At 31.6% G+C, this 19,660-nt stretch overlaps 1 protein-coding gene across 3 annotated transcripts; it reads left to right on the plus strand.

The window, feature by feature from the left end:
• The first annotated feature begins 2,473 nt into the window (after nucleotides 1-2,473).
• Nucleotides 2,474-19,660, plus strand: LOC111682522 (cell wall protein DAN4). Of its 3 annotated transcripts, none has more exons than XM_046954336.1 (3): nucleotides 2,474-3,158; nucleotides 16,668-16,949; nucleotides 17,616-19,660. In XM_046954336.1, exons 1-3 carry the CDS (start codon nucleotides 3,005-3,007, stop codon nucleotides 19,658-19,660), a joined length of 2,481 nt encoding a protein of 826 aa, XP_046810292.1. In that variant the 5' UTR covers nucleotides 2,474-3,004. The 3 variants fall into 3 exon arrangements, with proteins under 3 accessions (XP_046810292.1, XP_046810293.1, XP_046810294.1); XM_046954337.1 differs by having other exon boundaries at nucleotides 16,695-16,949; XM_046954338.1 differs by lacking the exon at nucleotides 16,668-16,949.

The following is a 19,660-nucleotide window of genomic DNA, read 5'->3' on the forward strand; positions in this document are numbered from 1 at the left end:
TCCAGTAAGAATCTAGAACTTATGTAGATGTTGTTATTCCACTTCTTCCGAATGTTCTTTCACGACAAACTTCTGTCTTGATAAATCCGTTTACATCTCAAATATTACTTAACATATCTAGACCAATGTAATTAGTTACATTGTAACGATCGCAGATCGTATCTTCTAAAACTTTTATACCTTCTGAAGTCTCACTTTGGGAGTTTACACTGAGCTCCTGTAGATGTTGTTGTTCTTCCGAAAGTTCATTCCTAATATAAACTTTCTACAAATCAAATATTAAATCTCAGATTTAAACCATGAAAGCGATCGCCGATCTTATCTTCCTCTAGTAAGAATATAGAACACTTCTTCTGAAAGTTCTTTCCCGATAAAGTTCTGTCTTGATAAAACGTTTTACAGCTCAAATATTACTTATCATATCTAGATCAATGTAATTAGTTACAATGTAGCGATCGTAGATCGTATCTTTTAGAACTTGCATACCTTCTGAAGTCTGACTTTCGGAGTTTACACTAAGCTCATGTTATTTCTGATATAAACTTTTTACAATTCAAATATTAAAAATCAGTTTTTAACCATAATAGCGATCGCCGATCGTATCTTCTTCTAGTAAGAATCTATTCAATATTGGACAATCCTACATTCTTTTGGAAGACTAAAGACTATTGTTTTGTTATAAACACATATCGACAATTTTCCTTTATCTCTTGTCATCTCCTTTATCTAATGTCAAGACTATTGTCAACTTATTGTTGACTTCTGTATGCAAATGCTCAAGGTGACCATACTTTGCCAACTGATTTGAACTTATAGTCAGTTACCAACTTTCCAACCAGTCTGATCTTTCAATGTTGGAAAATTCTATTTTGTTTTGTAAAATCCTAATTTTATATGTTTTTTTTGTTATTATTTGAATTGGAGATTGGCATTGGCGATCAATGAATCAAGTTGGCACGATCAATGGGTGTCTTTGTGAGCAAAAAAATTTTATTAAAAGAAATTCTATCTCCTTTTGAAAATGGACTTTGGACTTCAAGGTTTGGGGGTTCTAGTTGGCTTTGGAATACTGTCATGGCTTCACGATCAATGAATCAAGGTGTCATGATTAATGGGTGCCTTTGTAAGCCAAAAGATTTTATAGAAAGAAATTCTTTGATGAGGGAAAACCTCGAAATTAAGAATCTAAGAATGGACTTTGTACTGTAACATCATTGAATGAAGGTGGTACGATCAATAGGTCCCTTTGTGAGCCAAAAGATTTTATTAAAAGAAATTCTTTCTCCTTTTGAGAAAAGACTTTGGACTCCACGGTTTTGGGATTCTAGTTGGCTTTGAAATACTGCCATAACTTCACGATCAATGAATCAAGGTGTCACGATCAAAGGGTGTCTTTGTGAGCCAAAAGATTTTATTATAAGAAACTCTTTGATGAGCAAAAACATGAACTTTGGACTCCAACGTTTGGATGATCCTAGTTGGCTTTGCAATATTGTCATGACCCCACGATCAATGAATCAAGGTGACACGATAAATGTGTCTCTTTGTAAGCCAAACGATTTTATTAGAAGAAATTCTTTGATAAGGAAAATTACGAGATTAAGAATCTGAGAATGGACTTTAGACTCCAATGTTTTGATGATTCTAGTTGGCTTTGCAAAACTGTTATGACTCCACGATCAATAAAACAAGGTGGCACGATCAATCTTCGATGAGCAAAAACCTCAAAATCAAGAATCTGACAAAGGACTTTGGACTCCAACGTTTGAATGATTCTAGTTGGCTGTGCAATACTGTTATGACCTCACGATCAATGAATCAAGATGGCGCGTTCAATGGGCCTCTTTGTGAGACTATTGTCTGGACAATATTTAGATGATAGACAATACTTTGTCTTTTGAGAGATATGGTTGGCACCAAGATATCCCTAACACTAGAACCTATGTAAGTTAAAAGTGATCGTAGATGTTGCTTTCAAAGCTCATATAATCTCGAAGTTTTCAACAACTAAGCAACAAACTTTGCAGTTTTAACGTTTTACTCAATTGGCTACACTCTCACGGAACGATCAATGAATAACAACAATATTTAAATTGCAAATTGAAGATGAAAACAAAAAAAAAAAACGTCAACTTATCAGCTACAAATAAAAACAACAACAATAGCATCATTAACAACAGTTGTTAATGCTGATGATAGAGCTGCTGCAGCAGTTAACAGCGGCGACATATTAACACGATCTTAAAGGTTTTTTGTTGCTGTTGTTGTTATTGTTGTTTAGGGTACTAAACAACTACAACAACAACGCAGTATTAACAATTGCCAAAAACTAAACTAAACAATAGCAGCAATAAACAATACAAAACAACACCACATAACACAACACAACAACAGCAGCAGCAGCAGTAGCAGCAGCAGCAGCCAACAACAAGCAACAAACGTACGAAGAAGATATTTAGAAGTGAGACTTTTTATTAAGACAGTAGATGTATTAAGGTACAGACGTGTAGCTCCTCTCGATATTGGTTTTAATAAACAAAAAACGGTCTTAAATATATATTTTTTGCATTTAAAAACAAACAGACGACATAAAGAAAAGAAAACAAAAAAAATTTACAATAATTTTAATTAATGTTGAATTGTTCACATGATATAGTTGAAAAACAAAATTAAATTTTTTTGAAGAAAAAAATAAGATAAAATTAAAAAAAATAATAAAATAAAACTAGTGGGTGTAGTTTTAATGATTTCTAGCCAATTATTTATTAAAATGTTATTAAAGCGAAAAGTTTGAACAAAATTACAAAATAACTGGTGTAAATTAAAACGAAAAAGAAAAATACAAACAACAACCAAATAAATAATAACAAAAAGTTAAATAAAATTAAAATTTTAAATAAATCACGATATATTACGAAAATTTTTTTTGTTTAGTTTAAAGTGTGAACAAAATAAACAACAACAACAGCAACAACAGCAGCAGCAAAACATTAACAGCAACATAATGAAGTTAGCAAGATCTGTAACGCCATCACCACCTTCGCTATTTAGAGGAGCTCTACTACTAAATAAGCGCTGCGTTCGTTTAACCATCTTTACACTCATCATTGCCACACTTTGGAATACACACAGTGTTACAGCAGCTCCAGCCCAAATTGGTATTTCTTTTAGCTTTAAAAAGAAAATCGAGTTTTTTCTTTTATTTATTCAAAATTCTTATGATTGGCTTTTCGGGAAATTTATTATATTTACTTTAAACATAACTAGTTCTAGAATGAGTACAAAGAGAAGTCTTGCGAATATAACAACTTCGAAATCGTGTTCTTTGGAATCCATTTTTATATGCACCATCAAAACGATGGTGCGTATAAGTTCCGTTTGTAACTTATCGATATATTGCTTATAGAATTCACGAAAGTATATTCTAGGTCCTTTTAAAAACGATCTAGCCTTATCAGTCTATCTAGTTCACTGGAACCCTTTTATTTACCCACTATCAAAACGAAGGGGTGGGAGGTGTGTACTACGTTTATAACTTATCTATATATTGCTTATAGAATCCACAAATGTATATATATTCTAGATCCTTTTAAAAACGATCTAGCTATGTCCGTCTGTCTGTTGGAAATGGGCAAAATCAGCCGATATTTTTATCTAGCACCCATGCCCTAGTGGCCCTCCCGAAATACAGTTTAGACAGACATAGAGAAATATTCTCTTTCGCTGCAGTTTGTTTGGCAAAATGGGCAATATCGGCCGATGTTTTCGTCTGACTCCCATGACTCAAAGGCCCTCCCGGAATACAGTTTAAACAGACATAATAAAAAAAAACTAATATAGCAACGAAATTTAACAGTAATAAGTTTCATTACATACAAAATCTACCCATCAGGATCGATCCATAACTGACCCTAATCTCTATATAAGGTCTCTGATTCTGAAAATTACTTTAAAACACGTTACATGCTTAAAAATACGAGTAAATCGATAAAATTCGACACAAGTAAGTTCCTTACAAGCTAAAAACTCTCTTTCAAATCTTAATGAGGATCGTTGAAAAATTGATCCTATCTTCCATATAAGGTTCCCTTCAGAATTTATCGCTTATTACTGAAATAGTTCTAAAATAACACGACAGGATGATGATGATTCAATTTCTTTAGAAGTAAGTATTAAAAGTTCTTAAAGGAAAAAGTAGCTAGTTCGAGCTGTTCCTAAAAATTTTTGGTTCTTTAAAAACTCTTTAGAACTAATTCGCAATTGCTTCCGATCTTAACGAAAAAAGTAACTAGTTTGAGCTTTTTCTAAGAATTTTTAGTTCTTTAAAGACTCTTTAGAACTAATTCGCAAACAATTTGAAAACAAAAATAATTGTTAAAATCATAATTTTGACATTTCAATGATTCACATTCTTTAAAACTAAATGCATAAAGTTCTTTTAACTGCTACCGTTCAGTAGACAAATTTCTTTCGTAAGAGCAAGAGTGCTTCCTTAGTTTTATTAGTTTTAAAGATCAAAATTATGAATTTATGAAACGACTCAAGGCCTGTGACATTATTTGGTTTCTGCGTCGTTCTGTAGACAAATTTCTTTCCTAAGAGCAAGAATTAAAGACTCTAAAATGCTTTCTCAGTTTTACTAGTTTCAAAGGTGACTATATCCAACAATATTATATATATTAAACTCTATAATTGTATTTAAAACTTAATAAAGATATTTTAAAGATCTACGATTGTTTTGGAGATTATGTAAAGATCTATATAGATCTTAGAGTAAAACTCTACGATTGAATCTTAAAGATATTAACTTTGTCCCTACGTTTTTGAACGCAAAGTCTAACTATAACAAGTCTAAGAGCCAAAGAAAGCTAAATGACTTCATAGTTCTATTGAGATTTAATTTACTATAGAATATAAAACTTTCAAAAGATCAGCTATAAGATTTCATACTTTTTAAAGATCTACGATTGAATATAAAACTATATAATTGTATTTAAAAGTTAATAAAGATCTTTCAAAGATCTACGATTGTTTTAAAGATTCTGTTGAGATCTATATGGGATCCATTAAAGATCTGCGATTGAATATGAAATCTACGATTGAATATGAGATATTTTAAAGATCTACGATTGTTTTGAAGATTCTTTAAAGATCTATATATGTCTTATTTAAAAGTTAATAAAGAACTTTTAAAGAAAGTTAATAAAGATCTGTTAAAGATCTACAATTGCTTTGAAGATCCTTTAAAGATCTATATATAGATCTAAGAGTGAAACTCTAACAATATCTAGGATAATAAAGATCTTTAAAGATCTATATTTACTATATCCGTTATTGGGAACATTTAAAAGATCCAAAATTAGATATTAGATTCTTTAGAGATCTACGAATAAATATGAAATTCTTTGAAAGTTTTAAAAGATCTTTTAAAGATATTTTAAAGATCTACGATTGTTTTGAAGTTCTGTAAAGATCTATATAGATCTAAAAATAAACCTCTAACAATATCTACGATATTAAAGATCTTTAGTGATCTTTAGTTACTATATTTGATTAAATTCGCGAGCCGTTAGTTGATTCTGGACTATATACACTCATTGTAGAACTAGTAATGAAATTAAGACAATTTCTCCTCGTTACTAAATAATATCTTCCACTTTCTATAAAATTATTTTGTTTTACTTTACTTTTCTTAAAATTTCTATCTTTTACTTTAAAAATTTTTTCAAAAAATTTCCCGATTTTTTTTTATTTAAATTCCAAATTTCTTGTTTTCTGCTTAATATCTAAATAATTGTCTCTCTTTCAATGTAATTATTTATAAATGTATTCTTAATTTTTTATTAATTTATTAGTTTTTTTTTTAAGGTTTTGGTTTTATTACTTATAAATAACATCCAACTATTGCTTGTTTGCCTTAACAACATCTGACCTAATTTTCTTATTAACCTAAAATTTAATTCACTTGCACATAATACTTATATTACAGTTACCATATTGGGCGCACATATAAATAACAACAAACTACTTAACTACAACAACTATAACTATATAAATCTTTTGAATCATTAATCTTAGGGAATGCGAAAGATTTGAACAGTGTGATGCTAAGGAAAATGAACAAATTTTGTGGTAATAGAAAGAAAAAGATTGACAAAATGAATTTGAGAATACAGAAGGACCTGAAAATTTAATTTCAAGCTATAAATATCAACTAGTGACAAAAACTCTTTAAAGATCTATGATTAATTGATTGATCGTATATCGTAGTAATGATCTACAAATCTTAAAACATAAACAATTGTATTTGAAAGATCGGCGCTTAAATTTGATAAATGTTTCCTTAGTTTTACTAGTTTCAAAGGTGTCTCGCTCCAACAATATTATGAATGTATGAATAGACTCAAGGCCATTCTATGGAACGTATATCGTCACTTTTTTATAGGGTTAGGTTAGGTTAATAGAAGGATATATATATTACATCAAATCCAAAAAAAAAATTCACCTAGGCCGCAATCGGGCCTGTTGTGCGCCCGAATGAATTATTTTACAGTGTTCAGAAACTCAGTATCCTGAACGTAATTCCTAACAAACTTCCAATCAGTGTTAGTCAGGAATGTTATTTCGGGAATAACATCACTTCCAAGATACTTGGATCTTACTTTGACGAATGCATGACAGTGACAAAGAAAGTGCTCCAGAGTATCACTGTCCTCTCCGTATGCAGACGTATGTAGAATACGTCTGAATCCGCACGTCCAATTTTGCATAAATGTGCTCGTAATCCTGTGTGTCCACTCAGAATACGTACTATCATACTAACTTCAGATTTGCTCATTTTGAGGAGATTTTTCGTCTTGCTCTCATCAGGGTCACCCCATAGGATTTTCGTGGTTCTACTAAGCAATTACACTCGCTCTTTCGTTATAACTAATTACAAAAGTGACATTTCAAATAACAATTAATTGGTTCCTGAAACGTTCTCTAGACAGATTTCTGATCTAAGAGACTACGACTCAAAAATTGCTGAATGAACTGGTTCTTGAGAAGTTTGTTGACACGATCATTACTGAATAAAAAAAAAAAAATTATATCGTTTGGAAGAGACTCTCAACTCTAAAACATTTTCTCAAAACCTCTTCTATAAGATGTTAACTTTACTATTTATCTTTAGAATCTGTGTAAAGATCTTTACTTGATTTTGAAACTCTATAAAGATCCACGAATAGTTTTGAAATGTTAATAAGAATCCGTGTAAAGATCTTGACTTGGGAAGTTTGTCAACTCGATCATTACTGAATAAAAAAAGATTTCTATATCGTTTCGAAGAGACTCTGAACTGTAAAACACTTTCTAAAAACCTCTTCTATAAGATATTAACTTGACGATTAATCTTTAGAATCTGAGTGAAAAATCTTTACTTGATTTTAAGATTCTATAAAGATCCACAAATAGTTTTAAAATGTTAATAAGAATCCGTGTAAAGATTTTGACTTGAGAAGTTTGTCGACTCGATCATTACTGAATGATTCTATGTCTTTCCTTTTCATAGTCACCTTTGAGACTCTATAAAGATCCACAAATGTTAATAAGAATCTGTGTGAAGATCATTACTTGATTTTGATCTTGAGACTTTATTAAGTTGATTCGGAAATCATCTATTGTTGATTCGGAATCTACTATTGTGGAAGCTTCTTTAAAGATCTACAATTCTAGACGTTATAAAGTTCTACGATTTTTCTCGATCTACGAGTGATCTTGAGAGTCCTTAAAGATCTAGAATGTTATTAGAATGTTATCTAAAGATAAACGGAACTTTATTGAGATCTACAGTCGATACTGCAATTCTATAAGGCCTTTATAAAGATCTACTATTGCTTTTAAACTGCTATAAAGATCTACAATTGGTTTTTGAAACGTTACAAAGATCTGCTATTGTTCTGGAGACTGCGTGATTGGTCTTGAGATGTTCTAAAGCTTTACAAGTGATCCTGTTATTATATAAAGATAAATCATTAATCTTAGTACTTTATTAAGTTCTACAGACGATTCTGCAATTCTTTAAAGATCATAAAGTGGAATTTGAGACTTTATTAAGATCTTCATAAGGATCTGCTATTGTTTTTAAGCTTATTAAAGATCAACAATTGGTTTATGTTGCGTTATAAAGATCTACGATTGTTCCCGAAACTCTATAATGATCTACGAGTGATTTTGAAAGTCCTTGAAGATCTAGAAAGTTTTATAAAGATCCACGATTGGTTTTGACATGTTATAAAGATCTCCGATTGTTCTGGATACTCTATAAAGATGTATGAGTGACCCTGAGATTATATAAAGATTTTCGATTGATCTGATGACTCTGTAAAGATCATCAATTGATTTTTAAACTCTCAAGAGATCTGAACTTAAAATTGAGACTCTCAGGTAACCTTTATAAAGATCTACAATTGATATTTATAATTTATAGAGAATAATGATTGATCTTAAAAGTCTATTGGTTTTGGAGACTTTTTGAAGATCTTAAAGAGATTTATCGCTGATCTTAAGATTCTATAAAGAAATACAATCGATTTTAAAATATTATACAAATCTGCAATTGTTCCTGAGATTCTTATAAGATCAGTGTACGATTTTAATTCTCTTTAAAGATATACGAATGGACCTGAGTTTATATAAAGATCTATAAAGATGAGCTTGATGCTATAAAGATGATCGTAATGATCCATTAACATCTTTAATTGGTTTTGAGTACCTTTAAAAGCCTGAGCTATGAACTCTATAAAGATCTACAACCGTTTTTGAAAAGATGATATTGATTCATCCTTAATATCTTCGATTAATTTTAAGGATCTCTAAGTGCCTGATCTACAAACTCTATAAAAATCTACGACTGCTTTAGAAAAGATGAACTTTATTTTCCCTTAATATCTTAAATTGATTTTGAGAATTAGATCAGGCTTTAGACACCTGATCCACGAACTCTATAAAGATCTACGACTGCTTTTAATGATCTTTGAATTTCAACATCTTTCAATGATTTTAAGAATCTCTAAAGGCCTGATCTAATAACTTGATAAAGATCTACCTATGTTTTTGAAAAGAAGATCTTGATGCTTAATATCTTCAATTGATTTTGAGAATCTTTAAAAGACTGATCTACGAATTCTATAAAGATCTAGAACTGTTTTTGAAAATTTGATCTTGATGCTCTCTTAATATCTTCAATCGATTTTGAAAATCAGATCAGGCTTTTAGAGGACTGATCTACGATCTCTTTAAAGATCTACGACTGCTTTTGAAAAATCTATGCTTATTTTTTAGGACTCATAATGTACCGATCTTTAATGATCTTTGAATGTTATCTCTACAAATTTCTACGATCGTGTTATAAACTCTCTTTTTGCAATTTGTCCATTTTCTTGGCGATCACACTGTAACTAATTTCACACAAATTACCTTTTTATCTCCACTCAAAATAAATGCAATTTTTTTCTGTTAAAAAAGGAAAAAATAACTAAAAAAACATAATGATTACGTAATATATTTTATTATTATTTTAACTGGCCTATAGCCATAAGAATAACTTGACTTAACCAGCTGTTGTCCATCTCCTCATTGAAATATCTTAATAATAATTGAAGTTTTCAATAACTACCATTCAGTCAGATCAGCATTTCGTCAACTTATTCTTCAATCTCAGAAAACCTTTATCTTAATGCGAGTTTATTTAAATATGTTCAATAATTTTTGTATCTTTATTTCAGTTTATGCATCTGCAATCAAGTATCGTCTTGTGAACATTATTGTCTCATTTGTTAAACGACCTCAAAGTTTAAATTATCTTTTAGGTCGTCTTTTTAAAAGTTTGGTTATCTTCTTATTAAATACAAGAGTTGTTCAAGTTAATAATGACTGGGTGTTTTTTTTTTTTTTTTGATTCATAAATATTTTTATTATTATTTTTTTTAACTTTTTCAAGATGATGCTGCTGCTATTTTTGTTCAACCACAATTTGTTTTTTAACTACTTGTCATGTATTTTTTTGTGGGGGGTTTATTTTGGCCTAAAACTTGTGTTTGTTGTTTTACTGGTTTTTTTCTTCACTTTTTTATCAGCTATTTTAATTAAATCACATTTAAAAACCTGGTAATTACAGTTAATATGATAAAATAACAACGTATTTATAAAACTTGTAGAAGTATTTAATATTTGTAATAATTGTATGCACATTGAATTAAGGCAGCTAATACAAGTACTAAATATTTGTTAAATTTAATCTAATCTATAGCCTAGTCTATAGTCTTGTCTATAGTCTATTTTATAGTCTCTTCTATAGTCTCGTCTATAGTCTCGTCTATAGTCTCGTCTATAGTCTCGTCTATAGTCTAGTCTATAGTCTCGTCTATAATCTAGTCTATAGTCTAGTCTATAGTCTCGTCTATAATCTAGTCTATAGTCTAGTCTAAAGTCTAGTCTATAGTCTATAGTCTAGTTTATAGTCTGATCTATAGTCTGATCTATAGTCTAGTCTATAGTCTAGTTTATAGTCTAGTCTATAGTCTAGTCTATAGTCTAGTCTATAGTCAAGTCTATAGGCTGGTCTAAAGTCTGGTCTATTGTCGAAACTATAGTCTCGTCTGAAGTCTAGTCTAGTCTATAGTTTAGTCTATAGTCTAGTTTATAGTCTAGTCTATAGTCTATGGTCTAGTCTATAGTCTAGTCTATAGTCTAGTCTATAGTCTAGTCTATAGTCTAGTCTATAGTCTAGTCTATAGTCTAGTCTATAGTCTAGTCTATAGTCTAGTCTATAGTCTAGTCTATAGTCTAGTCTATAGTCTAGCCTATAGTCTAGTCTATAGTCTAGTCTATAGTCTAGTCTAAAGTCTAGTCTATAGTCTATTTTATAGTCTAGTCTATAGTCTAGTCTATAGTCTATAATCTTGTCTATAATCTGGTCTTTAGTCTTGTATATGGTCTAGTATATGGTCTAATCTTTTGTCTAGTCTATAGTCTAGTTTACAGTCTAGTCTATATACTAGTTTATAATCTTTAGTCTAGTCTGTTGTATAGTTTATAGCCTAGTTTATAGTCTAGTCTATAGTCCAGTCTATAGTCCAGTCTATAGTCTAGTCTTTAGACTGGTCTATAGTCCAGCCTATAGTCTAGTCTATTGTCTAGTCTATAGTCTATTCTATTGTCTATAGTCTAGCCAATAGTCTAGAAGAATTTGGAATTTAATTTTCTTTAAGATCTTCAGTTAAAATAAAGTTTAATTTAATACTAAATACTAGTCTACAAACTATTGAGTTTTATTTTCTGCTCAAATTTTACACTCTTCTGTGCAATTGTTTTACGTACATCATGTGGTATTATTTTCATATAATTTATGGTTGTAAGTAAACATTTAAATAATGTAAAATAATTTTAATTTGTTTACAAATTTTGTATAAATTAAAACAATAATTACGAAAATCTTAAACAAGTTGTAATGAAAACAAAAGAATCATTATTAAAAAAAAAGATTAAGAAAAATGTAATTAAAAAGAAATGTAATAAACAGGAAAATAAAGATGACAAGTTACACGATAGTAATATGGATAAGACAATTAAAATGCAACGATTTTAATATCGAGTTCTTTTAGAACAATAGTTCACATTTCCGCAGCTTAGAGAGAACATTATAAAGCTGACGTCAGTGTTGTGTTTAGAAATTTAATTTTAAGCTAAAGTCTATGATTCAAAGTCTTTGTATTCTATAGCAATTTATTTCCAATTGATTTATTACTATTTCTATATGTTCCACTATATCCCTCCCCCCTCCAAGTATAACTGTCATTCCTTTTATGGTCTTTAAATCATTGACAATCTCTTGGTGGCTTAAATTTGTTTTTCAACATTATTTCAAAACTGGGTTAAATCTTTTGCAAAAATACAATTGGTGGGACTTTTTCAATTGGTTTTGCTGTTTTTTTTTCTGTTCAACCACTTCATCATTATGTTAATTCTTTAAGCAAAATTAAATTTTAACTTTTAGCATTAAACAAAAAGAAACAACTGACTAATTAATTCATTTCTTTTGAATTAATTTCATAAGTATATTAATTGTATGTATAACAACTTGTTTAAGAAATAAGATGCTTAGAAACTGAAAAACGATAATGACTCATATGTCTGAAGTGGTAGTTAGTATTAGAAGACATTGGAATTATAAATCTTGGGGATTTAAATACAAAGCAAACCAAACAACATATTGTAAATTGATTTTTATAATAAGATTAATATTAACGGAAAATAAATAAAGTTTTTAATTCAAGAATTAATTAATTTAATTAAAGAATAAATTGAATTGATTAATTTAAATGATCAACTGAAAAACAAATTACAAGTAATTATTTTTTTGAAAAAAATTGTTAGGAAGAAATTTTAGGAATTTGAGAATTAGTTTGCGTAATTGAACAGTCTAGTCTGTGTACTTGATCACACTTTCGTCTACGGCCTTGACTAAAGTCTAGTCAATGGACTTGTCTACAATCTAGTCTCTGAACTTGACTACAGTCTAGAGACTACGTTATGGACTTGAGTGCAGTCTAGTATATACTCTCGACTAAAATCTAGTCAATGGACTTGTCTAAACTCTGGACTTGACTACAGTCTAATCTATAGTCCTTACTGCAGTATTGACTAGAGTCTACCACATACTCTTGACTTGACTACAGTCTAGTTTGTGGAATTGACTACAGTCTAGTCTGTGTAGTTGATCACACTTTCGTCTACGGCCTTGACTAAAGTCTAAGTAATGGACTTGAGTGCAGTCCAGTATATACTCTTGACTAAAGTCTAGTCAATGGACTTGTCTACAATATAGTCTCTGGACTTGACTACAGTCTAATCTATAGTCTTTACTGCAGTCTTGACTAGAGTCTACCCCATACTCTTGATTACAGAATAGTTTATAGTCTAGTCTATGGCATATAGTTTTGTCTAATCTATAGTGTAGTCTATAGTCTAGTCTATAGTCCAGTCTATAGTCTAGTCTATAGTCCAGTCTATAGTCTAGTCTATAGTCTAGTCTATTGTCTAGGTAATAGTCTAGTCTATAGTCTAGTCTATAGTCAAGTCTATAGTCTAGCCTATAGTCTAGCCTATAGTCTAGCCTATAGTCTAGTCTATAATCTAGACTATAGTCAAGTTTATAGCCTACTCTATAGCCTACTCTATAGTCTACTCTATATTCTAGTCTATAGTCTAGTCTATAGTCTTGTCTATAGTCTAGTCTATAGTCTAGTCTATAGTCTAGTCTGTAGTTTAGTCTAGACTATAGTCTAGTCTATAGTCTAGTCTATAGTCTAGTCTATAGTCTAGTCTATAGTCTAGTCTATAGTCTAGTCTATAGTCTAGTCTATAGTCTAGTCTATAGTCTAGTCTATAGTCTAGTCTATAGTCTAGTCTATAGTCTAGTCTATAGTCTAGTCTATAGTCTAGTCTATAGTCTAGTCTATAGTCTAGTCTATAGTCTAGTCTCTAGTCTTGTCTATAGTCTAGTCTATAGTCTAGCCTATAGTCTAGTCTAGTTTTGTCTATAGTCTAGTGTTTAGTCTAGTCTATAGTCTAGCCTATATTCTAGTCTAGCCTATAGTCATGTCTATAATAGAATCTATAGTCTAGTCTATATTCTAATCTATAGTCTATAGCCTAAACTATTCTATAGTCTAGTCTATGGTCTAATTTATAGCTTCTCTCTGAAGGCCCCCTGAATGATGAATTGCTTAGTCAGCAAACGTCTTTAGCAAAATACTTTAAATTGACGTCCTATAAATCAATTCGATAATTTAAAAACCAAAATGTTTAAATTATCGTAATTTTCAAATCAATTTATATAAAATTAAAAAAGATTTATTAAATTGTTTATAGTTATTTTTAGAAATAATAAAAACAGCCAACATGGTTGTCTAAACATTTAATTACTTTTTATTTTTGTTGTATGATAATAAAATTTTAAAATTAAATAACACAATTTTAAAGCTTGACTTTGACTTCCTATAGTCTTTTAAGCATAAAAAGATCAGTTAGATCATTAACAATCTTTTAAGGTGGAGGCATGATAAGGGTATACAGTGTCAAAATGTGTGTATGTTTTTTTTAACATTGTCTATTGGTGAAGTTTGTTGACATCTTCCGTAGTTATAAATTAACATAAACATTAACAGCAAAAAAAAAATTGTCTAAACAAAAATTATTAATTTATAAACAAAAAAAAACTCCTCCTGTAAATAAACAATTATTAAACTATATGCAGCATTTTTATGAACAAAGTCATGGCAACTGTTGTTAGTTATTGTTGCCAACCTCTATTCATGTTAAGCATGTTGGTGTGCTAGTGATGCCAACTATTTAATGTATACATTGTTTACCACTTTTCAATGTTATTTGAAAATCTATTGACAAAAGTCAAAAGGTTTAAGTTAAAAAATAGTAAAAAAAATTGCACGATTTCTGTGAGAACTTGAACTTGAAGTCATTTAAAATTAATTAAATTTGCATATAATTTTCTGTTTACTTGTTTTGTGGTGGAATTTTGTAAATAATATAAACATTTTCTTAATTAAAATAATTATTCAATAAATGTGTTTACAAATTTTTTTTGTAAAATTTTCCCAAAAAATAATTAAAATTTTTATATAAATTAACACAAATACATATATTTTAGTTATTATCGACTTAAAAATGAGATGATCAGTTGTCATTTATCGCTGAGATTCTGATGTCAGATAATCATGTGATCTTTATAAAATGATATTAGTTTCTACTTACGGAATAGGATTTAGAATATAATCCTGATAATAAAAAAATCTAGTTTTGTCTATGATCCATTGTCTGGCTTGATATTTTGCAAGATTTTCGTAAAATGATCGTGACAATACAACCATGAAGTATTTGTAATTAATTTCAGTTTTTTCCATATACATTATCTTAAATTTTCCGATCGTTATTGTAATATATCTCATTCGAAAAACTGCAAGATGATCTTCTCTTTACATAATTGATCCTCAATTCCAAAATACAAGAGAATTTGTATGAAAACAAAGATGACATTAAGTAAAAAACTTTTGATTTTCTTAAAACAAAGTCTGGACACTGATCAGGTTAAGGAACTGCAACATAGGAAAACTACACAATACAACGTTGTCTGAAATCGCAACGGAAAGAACTCTATAATTGAGGAAAACATTAAGTTTTCCTTAGCGGTTCAGTAGACTGCGAAAAGATCAGATGTTTTTATCAGCGATGAGAGCAGATCATTTGATTGTAAAGTTTTTCCTAAATACGTCTAATTTTTTGATTATTTCTGCATTAGTTCTCAAATTCCAATTAAGTTTTTAAACATCAAAGTTTTAACCCTGTGCATTTAAACAATGGAATTTTTTTCTTAAACGTATTGATAATTTTGCTAATTGTTATTTCAGTTAATAGATTAATTAGTTGCCTAAAAAATAAATTATAAAAAAAAATCAATCAACAAACAAAACAATTAATCATTAAGAAATAATGAATAAATATAAAAACATATTTTTATATGACAAATTAACTCTTTAGAGAATTGCATATGAAATCATTGACGAAATTTTTCGTAGGAAATCGAGCTATCGGCAAAATTTATGAACAGACCTTTTTAATTACAACCTTAAGTGGGTGATTTTTTTAAGTGTAGCTTTAGGGCACACAATTTGTCATTGAGATATAGAAGATATTAACCTAAAGAAAAAGATTTTGAAATCAATTTTTTAAATAAAATTTAGTTGTATTTAAAAATTTGATGAATTTACTATAGTAATTTTATAGATTATTCTATAGTCCAGACTATAGAGTACTCTGTAGTAAAATCCAGGCTATAGAGTTGTCTATAGTCCAGACTAGAGAGTAGTCTATAGTCCAGACTAGAGAGTAGCCTATAGTCGAGACTAGAGAGTAGTCTATAGTCCAGACTAGAGAGTAGTCTATAGTCCAGACTAGAGAGTAGTCTACAATCCAGACTAGAGAGTAGTCTACAGTCCAGACTATAGAGTAGTCTATAGTCCAGACTATAGAGTAGTGTATAGTCCAGAATATAGAGCAGTCTATAGTCCAGACTATAGAGTAGTTTATAGTCCATACTACAGAGTTGTCTATAGTCCAGAATATAGAGTAGTCTATAGTCCAGACTATAGAGTAGTGTATAGTCCAGACTATGGTGTAGCCTATAGTCTAGACTACAGGGAAGTCTAAAGTCCGGACTATAGAGTAGTTTATAGTCCAAACTATAGAGTAGTCTATAGTCTAGGATCCTAAAGGAGAAACATCAGCTTCATATGTTTTCATTTATTTAATGTTCTTCTTAACTCTTAAGTGTTCTATGTGTTATATAAATGTTTAATATATGTTTCATACTTCGGTTTTACAAGGGTTAAACTATTTTCCACTTTTCTAGTTACTTCTTTGTGTGTTTCTTTCTCTTCGTATTTTCTTCTTCTATTCTACTTTCTTCTTATACTATTCTTGTAGTTCACAACCCCACTTACATGTAACTACAGAAACAACAACAACAACAAAAAAACCCTACACAAACCACACACTAATACTGCATGCAAGATTACTTGAACAAAAAACAAAAATCCATTCAATTTCAGACTCACTTGATTCAACATTTCCATTAGATTTACAACCGCCCATCTTTGAGGCAACAGCATCGGAAAGCTCATCATCACAGCCGAACGGAGACAGCAAGAACAGCAACGATGCCACCACAATCGACAGTTATGGTAATCCTATTGAAAGCCTAAAACCCATAGAAACACCCGATGGTCGCAAGGTTGTAAGTGCTCAAGGTCTACAGTTTGAAATACCGAATTATGCATCGGGTATAACAGAACTTAAGAAGCCCTCTGATGATTTACTGCCACCATTTGTTGGTGAGTTTAGCAATGTTTATGATAGATCTACAACAACAACAAGAACAGCAAATAGTATAGATGATGTGGGACTTGAAAATATTGAACAGTCAGGTATTAAGCGTTTTAATAGCCAGGCTGTTGACAACGACAACGACAAAAGTCTACAGCAGCAAACAAATCTTTTAAGATTTAAAAGGCAGCTTCAAGAAACTACTACCACAGACACTAATAATAATAATATTAACCACTACTACAATAGTTTAAACACCAACACTAAACCACCACAAGACGAGGTTTTTCAAGCACCAACAGACACTTTTAAACAAAATGTTGCGAACACGATGACTCTGACCATGACCCCCACGACCAATACTAACCTTAAACAAATGGACCTTGAAATCACCAACACCAGTACACCACCACCATCATCTAAAGTAGCCAATAGTTTAAGTCTTAATTTAGTTAATATATCTTCCACCACCATTGATTCATCATACACATCTTCATCTTCAGTTTCACCTTTGCCTTATAAAAGTTCTTTTCAGTCACCATCTTCTAGAACTAAGCTTTCAGCACACTATACCCCTATAAGTAATGGTAACTTTAATTATCCCAATGTACCCACTGATACGTCCATTATCGATCGTATTGTTTCTAAATATAAAAATCCCCTTCCTACCTTAGATCCCATTGTCGTTGCACTACCAAATGAATCCACAAATCCAGGTTCATCTTCTTCAACGGCCACCGTAAAGACCACCAGCGTTCATGTGGAAAGTGTACCCCTTGTGGAAGTTAAAACAAATCCAACTTATACCAAGAACGCCTTCTTTAAGGGCTTACCCGATTATATATTGGAATTCAACGATCCCGATATTGGTGGTCCTGTCGCCTATGAGCCGGCTGAGGATAATCGTGGTTTGAAAGTTATAGCCTGGGATTTATTGCCGCCTTTGGAGGCCGATCCCAACGACAAATCTATTAGTCATAGTAATAAAGTCAGCTTTACAACAACTGGTCACAATTTGGCATCTAGTCATACAACTACTACTCACAGCTCATCTCAATTAGGCTCAAGATTTTCAGCAGAGACTACAACCAAACCAAACTATACACAAAATAGAGGATCTTACTATAGCACAACCTCTACAACGCCCAGAACTACCACAACAAGACGTACCACAACCACTACCACCAGCACAACACCCAGAACTACCACTACTCCCAGAACTACCACTACTCCCAGAACTACCACAACTCCCAGAACCACCACAACAACAACGCGCCGAAGCACTACCCCTAGAACTACTACACCCAGAACCACTACCGTGCAACCAGATTCATCAGAATTCTTTAAACTAGCAGCAGGAGATTCATATACTCTACCACCCTGGCTCGCTGACATCGATGATCCCGAACTAGATGTGGCAGTGGCCTTTGAAGTACCCGAAGATATCAATGAATACAATCACACCTTATCTAAGGACATATTGCCACCTTTGGAACCTTATACAGATTTGAATAATCTTCACCTGACACCGCCACCTCATATCAAGAATAGCCATACAACAACTCCTAGAACTACCACCACCAGAAGAACTACCACTACAACTACCACCACCACCCGAAAACCTACTTTATCCACTAATCAACCTCATTGGATAAGAGCCAAGGCAACATCAGCCAAACCCACTATAGCTACATTTAACAATCAATTCACTAGTCTTAGTCCATCCATAACATCAAATAATTTTGCACAACGCACTGCGAGCACTACCACAACCTCCACCACCACCACTACAACAACTGTCAAGCCTAGAACTACCATAAACTACTATAACCGTCAACTTTCCACAACTACTCCTCCAACAACAGATAAAATCGGCAGCAGCAGTGAGGAACAAGATAAAAAACAAAAGAATCCCTTCTTACCCTCCGGATTTGATGATGGCAAATATAAACCACAAACTAATGGAAGAAGAACTACTACCACCACAACACCGGCACCCGTTAAAGTCGATCCCAATCCCTTTGAGCCTACCATACCACCATGGTTAAGAGATTTCGATTATCCTGATCTAGCAGCTGGTGTACCCTTTGTCTATGATCCCAATGAAGATGAAAGTCCGGTGGACAAAAACATCTTGCCTCCTTCTAAAACCGAAGAAACTAACAAGCCCTCATTCATAACGAATCCCTCTCCTAGCTCTCCCTTTTTAAATTCCCAAAAGCCTCAAGGTTTCACAAATAAATTCACTTCTTCCGCTACTTCCCTAACTTCTTCTTCTTCTTCTATCCCATCAATTGTAACAATTCCACTCCCATCCACACAAACCAATCAAGATGATAGTACGTATTCGCGACCACCACTCGTGTTCGTACCACCACCAAATGCCTCAGCGGAGGGCAACGTTGATGTAGCTAAGAAAACCTCATCCACATTTAACAAAAATTTTGCAGCACCCTTTGAATCGCCGGCCACCACCACAACGGCAACCGTTACCAGCTCTAAGAAGTCACCACCCCTAAGTGCTGATCGTGAATCATTCCCGCCCTTCAACAATGCCATTACTGGCTCTACCACTTTGCCAAGTAAGACCACCTTTTCGAAGAGCGAAGATGGCAAAGTTATTACCAATAATATCTTTTTAAGTGGTAGTATTGGTTCAACATCGGCCAAACCTTTTGGTACCAGTCAAACTGAGAAGAGTAAGTATTTAAAAAATTAA

Source organism: Lucilia cuprina, chromosome 6, assembly GCF_022045245.1.
Source record: "Lucilia cuprina isolate Lc7/37 chromosome 6, ASM2204524v1, whole genome shotgun sequence".
Lineage (NCBI taxonomy): Eukaryota > Metazoa > Arthropoda > Insecta > Diptera > Calliphoridae > Lucilia > Lucilia cuprina.

Excerpts from the sequence above, each read along its gene's own strand:
- LOC111682522 (XM_046954336.1), top strand. The coding sequence starts at position 3,005 with ATGAAGTTAGCAAGATCTGTAACGCCATCACCACCTTCGCTATTTAGA. Across the intron at positions 3,159-16,667 it reads AGCAGCTCCAGCCCAAATTG|ACTCACTTGATTCAACATTT; the intron begins GTATTTCTTTTA and ends ATTCAATTTCAG. Across the intron at positions 16,950-17,615 it reads TTTACTGCCACCATTTGTTG|ATCCCATTGTCGTTGCACTA; the intron begins GTGAGTTTAGCA and ends TTCCTACCTTAG.